We start from the raw sequence: 13,661 nt of genomic DNA, 5'->3' as shown, positions 1-13,661 counted from the left end.
CTGCTCATAAATAAGCTAACAGTTGGCGTAAGCAGTGAGGTGGCCAGATTTGCAGATGACACCAAACTATTTAGGGTAGTGAAATCCAAAAGAGATTATGAAGAGCTCCAAAAGAATCTCTAAAAACTGGGGGAGTGGGTGACAAAATGACAGATGTGGTTAAATGTTAGCAAGTGTAAGGTGATGTGAAAAAGGCCAATTCCATGTGTGTGGTGGCAGCCAACAGCCAACAGCCTGGATGGCTTTAAAAGGGGTTTGGATGACTTCATGGAGGAGAGGTCTATCAGTGGCTACTAGTCGGAGGGCTGTAGGCCATGCATGGTGTGGAGAAAGTGGATAGAGAGAAACTCTTCTCTCTCACACATAACACTAGAACCAGGAATCATTCCATGAGATGGGAGGCTGGGAATTTCAGGACCGACAAAAGGAAGTAATTTTTCACACAGCGCATAGTTAACCTATGGAATTCTCTGCCACAAGATGTGGTGACAGCCACTAGTCTGGATGGCTTTAAAAGGGGCTTAGACAAATTCATTTTGGAGAGGTCTATCAATGGCTACTAGCCTGGTGGCTGTGGGCCACCTCCAGCCTCAGAGGCACGATGCCTCTCTCAATATCAGTTGCAGGGGAGCAACAGCAGGAGAGAGGCCATGTCCTCCTCTCTTGACTGTGGGCTTCTGGTGGGCCACTGTGGGAAACGGATGGTGGACTGGACGGGCTTCCTTGGGCCTGATCCAGCAGGGCTCTTCTAATGTTCTTAACCTGCACAAAACCAGAGGCCTGCAAATATATGCCAGGATCAGAAGCCGCTGGGGCAGAGAGGAGCAAACGCCATCTCAGGCACATCGATGGCCACCCTGCCCCTTCCTTTCCATTTCAGAAAGCCAATGTACGGGACAGAGCTAGTCCACAGCCACAAATGCATCTCGCCCCTTCTGTGCTCCCCCTACGTTTTTGCTGTGGTGCAGCAAAGGGGATACCGAAGGAGGTTCTGCGCTGGGGCAGCGGGGCAGGGCTCAACGCGTAGTAACTTTCACTGGACGTTCCTACTCGCGACAACAGCCCTGAAGGTAGGCCCCCGCAGCTGCAGGTTGCCTCAGGGGCGATTGCACCGAGGAGGACGGCTGGCTGGCTCTTCCACGCGTCATGATTCATCAATGATCTAGAAGCAGAGGTAAGCAGCGAGGTGGCCCAACGTGCAGATGATACCAAACTCTTTTGGGTAGTGAAATCCCAAACGGATTGTGAGCAGCTCCAAAAGGATCTCTCCAAACTGGGCGAGTGGGCGACAAAATGGCAAATGCTGTTCAATGTTAGCAAGTGTAAAGTGATGCACATTGGGACGAAAATCCCTGACTTCAAGTATATGCTGATGGGATCCGAGCTGTCGGTGACGGACCAGGAGAGGGATCTTGAGGTCATGGTGGACACCTTGTTGAAAGCGTCAACTCAATGTGCGGCAGCTGTGAAAAAGGCCAATTCCATGCTAGGGATCATTAGGAAGGGGACTGAAAATAAAACTGCTAATGTTATAATGCCCTTATACAAAACTATGGTGTGACCACACTTGGAGTACTGTGTACAATTCTGGTCGCCACATCTTAAAAAGGACATTGTTGAAGTGGAGAAGGTGCAGAAGAGGGCAACCAAGATGATCAGGGGCCTGGAGCACCTTTCTTATGAGGCAAGACTGTAACACCTGGGGCCTTTTAGTTTAGAAAAAAGATGACTGCGGGGAGACCTGATAGAGGTCTATAAAATCATGCATGGTGTGGAGGAAGTGGATAGAGAGGAATTCTTCTCCATCTCACATAACACTAGAATCAGGGGTCACTCCATGAAATTGATTGCCAGGAGGTCTAGGACCAACAAATGGAAGTATTGTTTCACACTTGTGGAACTCTCTGCCACAGGATGTGGTGACAGCCAACAACCTGGATGCCTTGAAGAGGGGTTTGGATGACTTCATGGAGGAGAGGTCTGTCAATGGCTACCAGTCGGAGGGCTGTGGGCCACCTCCAGCCTCCGAGGCAGGGTGCCTCTGAGTCCCAGTGGCAGGGGAGTCACAGCAGCAGCAGAGAGGGCCTGCCCCTTCCAGCTCCTGCCTGCGGCTCCCAGCGGCATCTGGTGGGCCACTGTGCGAAACAGGATGCTGGACTAGATGGGCCTCCTTGGGCCTGATCCAGCAGGGCTGTGCTTAGGCTCTCCTCCCTCGCCCAGCCGGCTGCGCCGGCCCCCAACTCGGCTCTTTCCTGCCCCCCGCCCTCGCGGGGGCGGGGCACTGACGCGCCCTCGAGGGAGGAAGCCCCGCCCCTTTCCGAAGTGGCGCCCGAGGAGCCGGAGCCGCTGCGCTTCCTCCCGTCCCTCGCTGCTTCCCGCCGCGGATCCGGATGGACCCCCCGGTCAAGGAGGGGGCGCTCCTGCTCCAGCAACCGCCAGCGGGGCTGCGCCTCGGGGCCAAGGTGAGCGAGCCGTGCGCCGACGCCCCTGCCCTGCCCGCCCGCCCGCGGATGGGGAAGTCCCTCCTGCTGCCTGCCGGCCGCCGAGCGCAGCGGACGCGCCTCTCGCCTCTTCCTCTTCGCGGGGAAGCTGCTGGCCGGCGCTGTCATGCCGGCGGGGCCTCCGGGCCGCGCATCGTGCCGGGCCAGGCCCGGGGTTGCGCCAGCCGAGGAGCCGACGCTCCGCTTCCGGACCGCGGCCTCTGGCTGCGGAAGCGCCGCCGGTCGCAAAGTGAGGCCGCCCGGCAGGCACTGCGCTTGGTCCCGGCGGCGTCCTGGCCAAGCTGCCCGCGCCGCGAGTGCCCGGGGCAGCTGGCAAGCTCCCTCCCTCCTCCTGCTCCAGGGTCGGAGGGGCAGGGCCAGCCCGGGGGGCAGGTGCTGGACCAGAGGGGCGGGCGGCTGTCTTAGCTGCGCCGCGCTCCGGCAAGGTGGATTCGGATGTGGAGATGGACGCGCGTCGGGCAGCAGTTGCGCCGCGTATGGATCAGGAAACCGGGCGGGCTGCCTCTTTCAGAGGCGTAGAGGGGCAGGAGCGCCAAGAGGCGCCGGCCGGGGCTGCGGCGGAGGCTCGCTTGGCACTGGGCGGGCAGGCGCCGCTCCTCCTCCTCCTCCTCCTCCTCCTCCAGGTGCGCGGCGGCGGCGGCGGCTCTGCCAAGCCCGGCCGGGACACGGGGGGCTCGCCGTGGAGGCGGGAGGAGCCGACTGCTCTGGCGCCCCGCTTGCCCCGGGGCTGCCAGCGAGGTCCTCCTCGTCCGCCCTCTTGCCAAGGAAGGGGGAGGTGGGCGCCCCCGCCCCGCTCAGGAAGGGAAGTGGGAGTTCCGCAGACTCTCCTCGGCCGGCCCGCCCACGCTTCTGCAGGCGGCCGCTGGGCCCTGCCCGGTTCCCCTTCCTCCTGGAAGGGGCAAGAGGCTCCGCGGTGCTGCTGTCCACGGAGAGGGGCTGGGGGGCGCTCCTTCCGCCGCCCGACCTCGGCGGGGGGTTGTCCGGCGGGGATCCTCCTCCGGGGCGAGAGAGCGGCCTCCTTGCTGGTCTTCGGCGTCGTCGGCCTCAGAGTTTGGAACTGAAGGCGGGATGCTGAGCCTGTCGTCGTGGGGGCGGGGCATGGCAGGAGACCGCCCTGGCAGGCAGCCCCCCATCGAGGCGTGCGTGGGGCTGCCGGGGCCAGCGCCGGTCTTCAGGGTGCTCACCGGCCCCCCGGGGTGGTCCAGCTGGCCCTTCGGCCGCCATGTGGGGGGCGGATCCAGGCCGGCACGGGAGGAAGTGGCAGGCGGCAGCGCTCTTGCCTTGGAGCAGAGCTGCTTCGCCTAGAGCACCGTTCTTGGCAGGCGGGCCAGTCCCTCTGAAATGTAGGTCCTAAATATATAAACCTGTCTCTCCAAGGAGCCCCAGCTGCAATACATGTATATTCTCACAATAACTTGTCCAGTGTAAGTTGGAGAGGGGAGCCGGTCTGGTGGTAGCAAGCCTGCCTTGTCCCCTTAGCTAGGCAGGGTCTGCCCTGGTTGCATCTGAATGGGAGACTAGAAGGGAGAGCAGCACTGGAAGAGATTCCCCCTCAGGGGATGGAGCCGCCATTCTGGGAAGAGCATCTGAAGGCCCCAAGTCCCCTCCCTGGCAGCAGCATCTCCAAGAGAGGGCAGAGAGAGACTCCTGCCTGCAACCTTGGAGAAGCCGCTGCCAGTCTGGGTAGACAATCCTGAGTTTCCTGTGTTCCTAAGTTAGGCTGAGAGAGAAGCGTCTGACCCAGAGTCACGAGAGTTTCGGGACTGAACGGGGATTTGAACTTGGGCCTCCCTGGTCCTAGTAAACACTCTTAACTAATGCACAAAGCCCAAAGTAGGGGGCGGGGGGAGGAAAAAGGACAACTAGAGGTGCAGATGTTCTGTGCCCGGACCAGCTAGTTTGTATATATTCCTTTGTGTGATTTTGTATTATATGGTTGTCCGCACAAGAATGTGTGTATAGTATGATTTTAAATGTGTGAAGTTGTTCTATGTAGAACTTGTAAACCATATTAGGATACCCATTTTCAGGTACGTTCTGGATTTCTGGCAGCTTATGATTGCGGTAGTTTCTTGTGGTGGTCTTCTTTGGGGCATCAGCCCCCCTGAGACACCACACTGGCTCTCAGCCCTCAGTGCGGCCCTCTGACTCCTGGCTTCTTGGGCCGATGATGCGGAGCTTCAGCCAGAGGGGAATCCTCTGCACAGCCCCCCCTCCGGGCGCCATGTGGAGACGGCTGCACTTTGCCTAGCGGCGGCAGTGGGGGGGTTGCTTCTGAGGGCAGGGCGAGGACTCGGGGGCTGAAGTGCAAGGAAGCAGATTGGGGCTAGTCATTGGGAAGAAGTGCCTAGTGGCCAGAGCGGCTTTGCCCAGTGTTGGGTTCTCCTTCGCTGGACACTTCCAGAGAGAGAGAGAGAGGCTGGGCAGCCACCCGTCAAAGATGCTAGGGCAGCAGCTTCCTGCTCTGAGGAGGGGCTTGAGGACCTCCCAGCTCCCTCCTGTAAGCAGCCTCACCCCACGTCTCCAGCAGCTCTCCCCACACATGCCCGGGTACGAGGGCAGAGCCAGAGCTGCTTTGCATACCGAAGAGGATTCTGGGGTCCGTCCCTGGCGGGGAAAGACCCCCTCTGAAGACCTGCTACCAGCCGGTCAGTGTGGACCGTACTGACCTAGACGAGCCGTGGGTCTGACTCAGTAGAAGGCATCCTTATCCGCCCTCCCTGGTTGTTACCTCGAGGTCTCGGCCAGTGATCCACTTGGGCAAAAAAACGTGAGAGCCAACCCCCCCCCCCCCGTGCTGACCCCTGCCCAGCCCTGCCCTTTCCCCAGTGCTGGGAGGGCCCTTTAAGATGAGAGAGGGAGCCCTCTAGGAGGCAGGCCCAGGAAGGGCACTCTGGGCCCCCAAGTTATGGGGATAACTCCTAGTGCTCACGTGTCGTCACCCATCCAAATGCAAGCCAAGGCAGATCCTGCGTAGCAGCAGTGAGCATTCATGCTCCTTCCCTCAAGCCCAGCTCTCCTCCAGTGAGCTCTGGGAAGGGCGGAGCAGGTTAACGATGGCTTCGCGTTCTCTGGAGTGCTGCCTCTGTCCATGCAGTCTTGGATTGCCTTGGCTTTTTCGCAGCTCCTTCACGTGGCGGGCTCAACGGGTGGTCGGCTGCGACACCTCGGTCCTCTTATCGCATGCCCTGCTGCTGGGCTGGGTGTCCCCCCTCCTGTTTTTCTCACCCCGATGCCGGGCTTCACTCTGCTGAGCTTCACCTTGTTGCCTTTCCCCAGTATCTGGAAAGAAGGTGGGGGGGGGGGACACGACTCCCCCTTCTGCTCACCCGGACTGCGGAGGTGACAAGAGGGCGTGGGAAGTTGCCATGTCGCTGGTGCTGCGGTGCGGCTGGGTCTGATCAGGCAGCGGGTGCCGGTGACTTTGGGGTCATCTTCGAATCTAGTTTAGTTGAGAGAGAGAGAGAGAAGATGCAGGTGGCAGGCAGTTCCCCGTTTGCCCTCCGGTGGTGCAGGCGGAGCAAATGGGGAAGAAGCGTTTGTGGGGGGGGTGCGTGCAGAGGCCCAAGCAAGGGGGAGGAGGCTGTGGCTGCTGGTGGCCAGGTGGGGCGGGACGTGCAGCTGACCAGGCCTCCGTGCGTTGGCATGGGCTTGTCGGCACTGCTGGCGCTTGCTTTGGGAACTGGGGTGAGGGCCACCAAGAGCCCCCTGAGACTGGTGGAAGAGGCGTCTTTGGAAGTGAGCTGGCATTGAACAGGGGGAGAGCACCTGGCCCAGTCCAGCCCCAGCACAGCGTCCCTCCAGTGGCTGTTGCTGGTGTCTAGCTTTGCTTTTTTGTACAAGATTGTGAACACTCCTGGGACAGGGAACCACCTTCTTTCTTCACTTGTTTTTCTGTGTAAACGGCTTTGAGGACGGTCATACATCTTGACGTGCTATATACATATCGGTGGTCCCGCCTTCCCAGGGAGAAATAGCCAATCGAAGCAGCCTGTGGGGGGGTGACCGTGCGAGAGCCTCTCCCTCCCCAGCCTGCCATTCTGAGGCCAAAACCAAGGGAGAAAATGGACCGGGGGGGTTGGGGGCACCGTGGGGAGACACTGCCAGGCCTTCCTGAAGTGTGGAAGGGCCTCACGGGAGCCCCAAGCAGACGCCCCACAACCCCCGTAGGCATTCCCAGCTGAAGAGACGCCTGCTGCTCTGCCCTCGGCCCCGGGGGCTTCACATCTGCCCCCCACCCACCCACAGAGGAGGCACCTGCTGTGGGCCCCGAAAGCCAGCCAGGGAAGAGAAAGGCCCCGAAGTGAGGCTGAGGGGGCGTGTGGGGCAGTGTGGTGGGGCAGCCTCCTGCTGCTGCTGCTCCTTTCCTGCCCTGCCGGACTCTCTCTCTCTCTCTCTCTCTCTCTGCAGCGCTGGAAGAAGAGCTGGTTCGTCCTCTACCCGGCCAGCGCTCACGGGGTGGCCCGCCTGGAGTTCTTTGACTGCAAGGAGGGGGCGGCGGCGGCGGCAGCCGACCGGGCCGGCACCAAGCGGCCGGACAAGAAGATCGTGCGGCTGGCCGACTGCCTGAGCGTGGCTCCGGTCCCAGACGGGGCCCCCAAGGACAGCCTGGCCGCTTTCCGCCTGGAGACCAGCGAGCGCAGCTACCTCTTTGCTGCCCAGCCTCCGGAGACTGCCCAGTGGGTGGCCAAGCTCTGTGAGACGGCGGCCTTTCTGGTGAGCCTCGGAGGGGGAAGGGGCCGCGGGGGAGGGGGGGCCACGCCCTCGGCCCCCCTTTAGCCCTCGCTGCAGCGCCCCCGTCTGGCCAGGAGGCCCCTCAGGCCCCGCCCGCCTCCTCCGGGTGACCTGCCCTTTGTTTTATGGGTGCGATTGACGGGCCACCCTTCCTAAAGTGGCTCTTGGCGCCAGAAGGATGGCGGCCTGGGATCCGCGGCCGGGGGGGCCTGGAGTGCCGGGTCGGGGTCTCTCGCCTCGGGGGGGGGCTGCTGCGTGAGGAGCAGCCCCCGCCCCAGCACTGCCGGCTCCGCCGCGTGGCTGAGTTTTCTCCCTCCCAGCAGGGCGCCCCTGGCAAAGTGGCCCAGCCTGCAGCGGAGCCCGGTGGGGGGCAGGCCTTGAAAATGGCCACGAATGCCATTTATTACTCGCGAGAGGAAGGTAAGCTCTCGGGGGGGGGGGCAGCACTGGGGCAGGCCACGGTGGGGTTGGAGCAGCAGCCGGGGCTGGACAGTGGGGCCCTCTGCACGCCGCCTCTGAGCTCCGGCCCCGTCTCCCCCACAGGAGAACCACTCCCCGCGCTCACGTGGTCACCCATCCAGACGAAGAGCCAAGGCAGACCCTGCTTAGCCGAGGGGTCAGCTCACGTTGGCTCCCCTCCCCGGCTGGCTGCTTATGGCTGTGTGGCCTGCAGGGGTGCAGCCTCCTGGCACCTCAAGGACCGAGGAGGAGCTTTCCCAGGAGGGGGTGCAAGGGCCCAGGGCCACACTGGTCTGGGGGAGAGCCCCCTAGTGAAGCCAGTGGTCCAGCAGAGAGCGTGGGCTGGGTGGCCTTGGCTGTGAAGGACTTCCGGGAGGGAAGCCCGGGGCTTAGGGCTGGGCAGCATCTGGGGCATGAATAGCCCTGTCTGCCCCATTATTGTTGTTTTGCTTTACTTGAGTTAAATGGCTCAGGGTGGCTATAATAATTCATAATTTAAATCAAAACCAATTAGAAGCAGATTAGAATTACAGTAAAAACGCAATATTAAACACCAGGCTAAAGAGATGGGTCTTTAAGGCTCTCCCGAAGGCCTCTAAGGAAGACAATCCTCTCATCGCCATGGGGGCCACCACAGAGAAGGCCCTATCCCAGGTCGCCACCAGATGAAGCAGTGGCACCCGGAGATGGACCCCTCCTGACGATCTCAGTGAGCGGTGGGGATCTTGTAGCGAGAGACGCTCTCTCAGGAAACCCGGGCCTAAGCCGTTCAGGGCTTTAAAGGTCATAAGCAGCACTTTGTTCTTTGCCCAGAAACATATCAGCAGCCAGTGCAACTGTTTGAGAGCAGGCATAATGTGGTCTCTCTGGGATACCCCCGAGACCAACCTGGCTGCCGCATTTTGAACTAACAGAAGTTTCTGGACTATGTACAAAGGCAGCCCTACGTAGAGCACATTGCAGTAGTCCAACCTGGAGGTTACCAGCTGGGGTAAAACCAGGGGAGGTTGGAGCCTGGCCTAGAATTATCCATCACCAGGGGATCTAAAGTGGGCTTCTCAAGAAGAGGTCTAACCACCGCCTCCTTCAAACAAGATGGCATCCCGCCCTCCCTCAGGGGGTATTAATGATATCAACTAGGCCAGCTCCAACAACCTCCCTGCGAGATGAAATCAGCCATGTTGGGCAAAGAATCCAGGCTGTATGCCGTGCTGCCCCAAGGAGCTTGTCCACCTCCTCGGGAGTCACAGGCGGAAACTGATCCAGTCTAATTGCACAAGAGGGATTGGTGGACACTCCCCCTCACTGGCCCTGCAGAAATATTGGGAGTCCAGATCATCCCTAAGGCCAGAAATTGTATCTGCAAAAGCTCATCGAACGTGTCACCGTGAAACATTATTTCCGGGGAAAGAGTTGAAAGAGAAGGCAGCCAAGCCGGCCCACCCAACGCCTCTGGCTTGCCCCAGTCCCTCCAGCCCCCTCTCATGTGGACTCTGGGCAAGCCAGCCCCCAGGCGGCAGCAGCTTGTCTGGGTAATATGGGGGGGTGGGGGGCAGGCCGGCCGGCTCAAGCCAGGGAGATTCCGATGGGTGGGGAAGAGCCCCCGCCCCCCGCCTCTCAGCTAGCCCCCCAGGCTGCCTCCCCGGGACGGGGCCCCTGCTCAGGAGGAGGTGGGCCCGGGCTGTGTGAGGCCCTGGCTGGCTCCTGCCCTGCCTCTCCTCTCTGCCCCAGCGAGTGAGTTCTGGGTGACGGTGCAGAAGACGGAGGCCGCCGAGCGCTGCCTGCTGCATGGGCCGTACGTGCTGAAGGCCTCTGGCGACAGCCTCGTCCTGGGAGACCCCCACTCCAAGCAGCCCCTCTACACGTGGCCCTACCGGCTGCTCCGCAGATACGGCCGGGACAAGGTGGGTGCTGGGGGGGCATTTCTGCGTGGAGGTGGCGGTGGAGCCCCCTTCCGACACACACAGCCCCCACGGGCTGCCCAAGGGCCCCCCCCCCCCCCGCGCAGGGCGGCTCTTCCCATCCGTGCCCCATGCAGCCAGCTGCATCCAGTGGTTTCTCCCAGTAACACAAGCGGAGAAATGCTTCACGCCCAGATGGCTCCAACCGTCTGCCCAGAGGCTGCCTTCAGGGTACGCATTTCTTCTGGATTGGGAGCAGTGGGGAGAGAGAGAGGGAGAGAGAGAGAGAGGGGTGTGTGTGTGTGTGGTGTGGTGTGTGTGTACGTACACACACCTTGACAAGAGAGAAGCGTTGCTCCTGCTGCTGCCCTGGGAGAGCTGAGGAGGGGGCTGGCGGCTGGCCAGGAGGGTCCCTGGGCTGGCAGGGCAGCTGCTGACCCCTCTGCCCAGGGCCAGCTCAGAGAAGCCCCCAGCCCTGTGGGGGGGGGAGGGCCCAGAGACGAAATGGGAGTTGCGTCTCGGGGGGGGGGGATGCCATCCGATCCGATTCTGCTGGTCCTTAAAACGCAGGGGGTCTCCATGGCTGGCAGCTGCCTCTGCACTCTGGGGAGGTGGGCTGCCTCTTTCTGGGAGGGGGGTCTCTCTCTCGAGAGAGAGAGAGAGAGAGAGAGAGAGAGAGGCTGGACGGAGGCCGCCACCCCGGGGGGGGGGGCAGAGGTGGCCCTTGGTGGAGACGGAGCTGCGTGTGTCCCTGCAGGTGATGTTCTCCTTCGAAGCCGGCCGGCGCTGCGAGTCGGGGCCCGGCAACTTCACCTTTGAGACCCAGCAGGGCAACGAGATCTTCCACGTGGTGGAGGCCGCGATCCAGGCCCAGAAGGCCCAGGCGGAGGAGAACCGGCAGAGCAGCAGCTCCGCGGAGCTGGAGGCCTCGGGGGGGGCGGCCCAGATCCAGAGCGCCCTGGCCAGCTCGCTCAGCCTGGGGGAGGGGCAGGGGCCCGCTCCCGAGAAACAGGGGCCCAGGACTGCGCTGAGCACCAGGCTCAGCTCCGCCGCCGCGGCCCAAGAGGAGGCGCTGGCTGTGCCGCCACCCAAGGGGCCGGGCCCGCGAGACCCCCCGGCCCCCTGGCCGAGCCCCCCACCGCGCTCCCCGCTCTCGGGGGTGCCCTCCGAGGACGCTGGCAATGTCTACTCTGAGCCCCTGGATGCCATCAAGGGGCCTCGGCCCCGGCCGGACCCCCTCTATGCCGACCCAGTGGACAGCTGGCGCCAGGCTGGGGGTGGGGAGGCAGAGGGGGGGCTCCCCAGCGCCAGGCGGCTGTATGAGAGGGTGGGGCCGGGGGCAGGCGCCTGCCAGGGCCCTCGCGAGGGCGGCGCGCACATCTACGACGAGCCGGAGGGGCGGGCCCCCCGGGCAGCTCCGCCCCCCGCCGCCATCTACGAGGAGGCCCGCCTCCCCCACGAGGCCTGGCGGACTCAGGGCCTGGAGAGCCCAGCTGGCTACGAGCTGCCTGCCTGGCCCGGGGCTGTGCCCGCCTTCCCCCCGAAAGCAGGGCCCAAGGCCCCCAAGCCGTGCCCGGCCCCCAAGCCCCCCCGGGCCCACAAGAAGGCCCCTCCGCCAGGCACTGCCAGCAAGCCCCTGCCAAGCCCAGCGCCCGGCCCCAAGGACTGTGCTCTCTCCGGCAGCGGCAGCAGCAGCAGCAGCAGCAAGGGGGCCCCGGGGGGGGCGGCCCTCTACAGCTGCGTGCTGAAGCCCCCCAGGGGGCCGGCGGGGGGGCCAGAGCTGTCGGTGGACGAGAGCCGGCCAGCCTCTGTCTACGAAGACCTGGGCGAGATCTGAGGCTGGGCGAGGCGCCGTGGCACCAGCCAGGCTGCTCTGGGCCAGGAGCCTCGCTCTGCCCGCGAGGGGGCAGCGGCCGGGGGGGCCGGGCTTCTTCCGGCTGTGCTGCTGCGGAGAGTATTTTTCGAGAAATGTCTATTTTGCTATGAAAATATACCCTTTGAGCCCAGCCGGGTGGTCTTGCGTGAGTGAGGGGCGGGCAGTGCCGCTGGGTGTGCGTGTCCGGCCAGGGCCGAGCCGCTGACCCCGGGGTGGGGTTGGGGGGCTGGGAAGTGCGGGCCACGCTCCCCTCCTGCAGCCTGCTGGGTGCATTCAGGCCTCACGTCCGTGGAGGAGGGGGCCCGTCTCTGCTCCTGGGGGGCCACCTCTGCAGGGCTCCCTCCGGCCTCCTTGGTGTGCCAAAGCAGGGGAGGAGTGGCGGGGGGGGGGCGGGAAGCCCCAGCCGCAGGGCTGCAAGCCGAGCCCAGACTCCAAGTCTGCTCGGGAGCACCTTCCCGCGGGTGGGGGGGGGGGGCGCTGCTGTTGCCCCTGCCCCTGCCTGCCCGGCCGGCCGGCCATTCTGCCAGGAAGCTTGCCAAAGCAGAGCCGGCCCCTCCTCTGGACCAGGGAGGAGGTGGAAGCCTCCAGGCCGGCTTCGGCAAGCCAGCCCTTCTCCCCACGGCCCCCCTCGAGCAGGAGGGGCGGGGGGGAGCCGCCTCGCTTCTGCTTTCCTTGGGGGCTGCGCCAGGGACTGGCCCTTCCCGGGACGGCTTGCTTATTCTGAGCGCAGGGGAGAGGAGACCAGAGCTCGGCTGCGACGGTGTTTATTGGAGGGGCTGAGGCTTAAACAAGCAAGACCCCCGCCCCGCCCCGCCCCCTCCAGAAGGCTCCTGAGGAAGTGGCTCTGTGTGGGGCTAGCTCAGGGCACCCCAACTTGGGGGTCTGGCGGGCCAGGCCTCCCTTGGCCACTGCGGCGGGGGGGGGGAGTGATGCGAGCTGCGGCCTGAGCAGGAGGGCCAAAGCCGCGCAGAGCCCTTTGCTGGAGCTGGCCCAGCGGCTTCGGCTCCCTGCCTGGAAGGGCCTGTTTGGAGCCGCTGGGGCCCCGGGTGGGGGTGGGGAGGGGGGTGGAGGGGGCTCCAGCAGAGGTTCCTGTGGCTGCTGCAGCCCCCCCCCCGCCCTGGCAGCAGCAGCAGCAGCAGCAGCAGGAGGGCTCGAGCTGCGCCTTCTGGCGGGGGCGGGCCGGGCGCCGGCAAGGGGGGGCTCTGTCCGTGGCCCGCACCCCGTGCCCCGTGGAGCAGCGTCGTCTTCTACGCAGAGTCCAGCGCCGCCTCCGCCTCCGCCTCTTCCTTGCTGGAGAAACGGGAGCGGCCGCCGGGGCGGGCAGCAGGGGCAGCCATCTGCAGGGGGGCCACGGCGGCCCGGGCCTTGCTGGGGAGCTGCCTGCTGGATTGCTGCAGGGAAGAGGAGACCGGGGAAGCCGTCCCCGCTGGTGGGAAGGCCCCTGGCTGGCTGGCTGGCTGGCTGGCTGGCAGGCACCCCGGAGGGCCCGCCTTTGCCCAGGGGCCCCCACCCGCTGTGGCCGGGCCGTACCTGGCGGGGCAGGGGGCGCTCTGCCAAGCGCTGGGCCCGGGAGGGGCCGAGGGGGCGGCACAGGCTGCTCCGCAGAGCTCGGTACAGGCGGCTTGTGGCCCTCAGCGGGTTGTAGGCCGGCTCCACGGCGAGGCCACTCAGGAGGCCCTACAGCAAAGCACAGGACGTCCATCCCTGGCTGCGGCCCCCTCCTGGCCCCCCCCTCCCAGCAAGTAGAGGGCCGGGGGGGGATCTCCAGGACTGAGGGGCGGCAGCAGCTGAGCTGGAGGGCAGGCTGGGAGAGCCCCCCCCCCCGAGTGCCCTGGGGCCTCCCAGCTGCTCCTGGCGGGGGGGGGGGGGAAGGGGGCGCCCCGGCTTGCCTCCATGGCCTCCAGCGCCGCCTCCGGAGGCTCCGCCGGGAGGAGAGGGAAGCTGCAGGGCAGCAGGAGCTCTGGGGCCGCCACCGAGCGGAGCAGCAGCGTTGCCGAGGCGGCGGCGGCGGCGGCGGCGGCGGCGGGCATGAGGACCTGGAAGGGGCTGGCCACGGGGCCCTCCGCCTCATACTTGGCCAGAAGGAGCCACTCCCGCTTCTGAAAGGCAAAGCCGCAGCCCTGGGGCGGGGGGGGGAGCAGGAGGCTCCTCCCGTGCCCCCCCCATTCCCCCTGCAGGGCAGCTGGACGC

The 13,661-nt window shown here is 64.3% G+C and overlaps 3 protein-coding genes across 16 annotated transcripts in view; 1 reads left to right on the top strand and 2 right to left on the bottom strand.

Annotated features, from left to right (window-relative positions):
- Positions 1-5,506, bottom strand: part of LOXL3 (lysyl oxidase like 3) — a 40,101-nt gene extending 34,595 nt beyond the window's left edge. For all 4 annotated transcript variants that reach the window (XM_053255662.1, XM_053255663.1, XM_053255664.1 and 1 more), the window contains exon 1: positions 5,434-5,506. In XM_053255662.1, coding sequence (XP_053111637.1) covers positions 5,434-5,491 — 58 coding nt within the window. In that variant the 5' untranslated portion in view covers positions 5,492-5,506. The remainder of the gene's footprint in view (positions 1-5,433) is intronic.
- Positions 2,266-11,602, top strand: DOK1 (docking protein 1). Of its 3 annotated transcripts, none has more exons than XM_053255671.1 (5): positions 2,266-2,462; positions 6,912-7,217; positions 7,559-7,655; positions 9,426-9,598; positions 10,353-11,602. In XM_053255671.1, exons 1-5 carry the CDS (start codon positions 2,391-2,393, stop codon positions 11,430-11,432), a joined length of 1,728 nt encoding a protein of 575 aa, XP_053111646.1. In that variant the 5' UTR covers positions 2,266-2,390; the 3' UTR covers positions 11,433-11,602. The 3 variants fall into 3 exon arrangements, with proteins under 3 accessions (XP_053111646.1, XP_053111645.1, XP_053111647.1); XM_053255670.1 differs by lacking the exon at positions 2,266-2,462 and adding an exon at positions 2,602-2,730; XM_053255672.1 differs by lacking the exon at positions 2,266-2,462 and adding an exon at positions 2,922-2,975.
- A 617-nt stretch (positions 11,603-12,219) lies between these two features.
- The window catches only part of M1AP (meiosis 1 associated protein), a 28,910-nt gene continuing 27,468 nt past the window's right edge, over positions 12,220-13,661 (bottom strand). For 8 of the 9 annotated variants that reach the window (XM_053255676.1, XM_053255679.1, XM_053255681.1 and 5 more), the window contains 3 exons: positions 13,361-13,570; positions 13,002-13,148; positions 12,220-12,862 (listed from right to left, as the gene is read on the bottom strand). In XM_053255676.1, the coding sequence (XP_053111651.1) occupies positions 12,719-12,862; positions 13,002-13,148; positions 13,361-13,570 (501 nt within the window). In that variant the 3' untranslated portion in view covers positions 12,220-12,718. The remainder of the gene's footprint in view (positions 12,863-13,001; positions 13,149-13,360; positions 13,571-13,661) is intronic. The other variant, XM_053255683.1, reaches the window with a different exon arrangement.

This window comes from Hemicordylus capensis, chromosome 5, assembly GCF_027244095.1.
Source record: "Hemicordylus capensis ecotype Gifberg chromosome 5, rHemCap1.1.pri, whole genome shotgun sequence".
NCBI lineage: Eukaryota > Metazoa > Chordata > Lepidosauria > Squamata > Cordylidae > Hemicordylus > Hemicordylus capensis.
The sequence above is the reverse complement of the archived record's forward strand: the minus strand, read 5'-3'. Positions and strand labels throughout refer to the sequence as shown.

Excerpts from the sequence above, each read along its gene's own strand:
- DOK1 (XM_053255670.1), top strand. The coding sequence starts at position 2,608 with ATGCCGGCGGGGCCTCCGGGCCGCGCATCGTGCCGGGCCAGGCCCGGG. Across the intron at positions 7,218-7,558 it reads GTGAGACGGCGGCCTTTCTG|GGCGCCCCTGGCAAAGTGGC; the intron begins GTGAGCCTCGGA and ends CCCTCCCAGCAG. Across the intron at positions 9,599-10,352 it reads GCAGATACGGCCGGGACAAG|GTGATGTTCTCCTTCGAAGC; the intron begins GTGGGTGCTGGG and ends GTGTCCCTGCAG.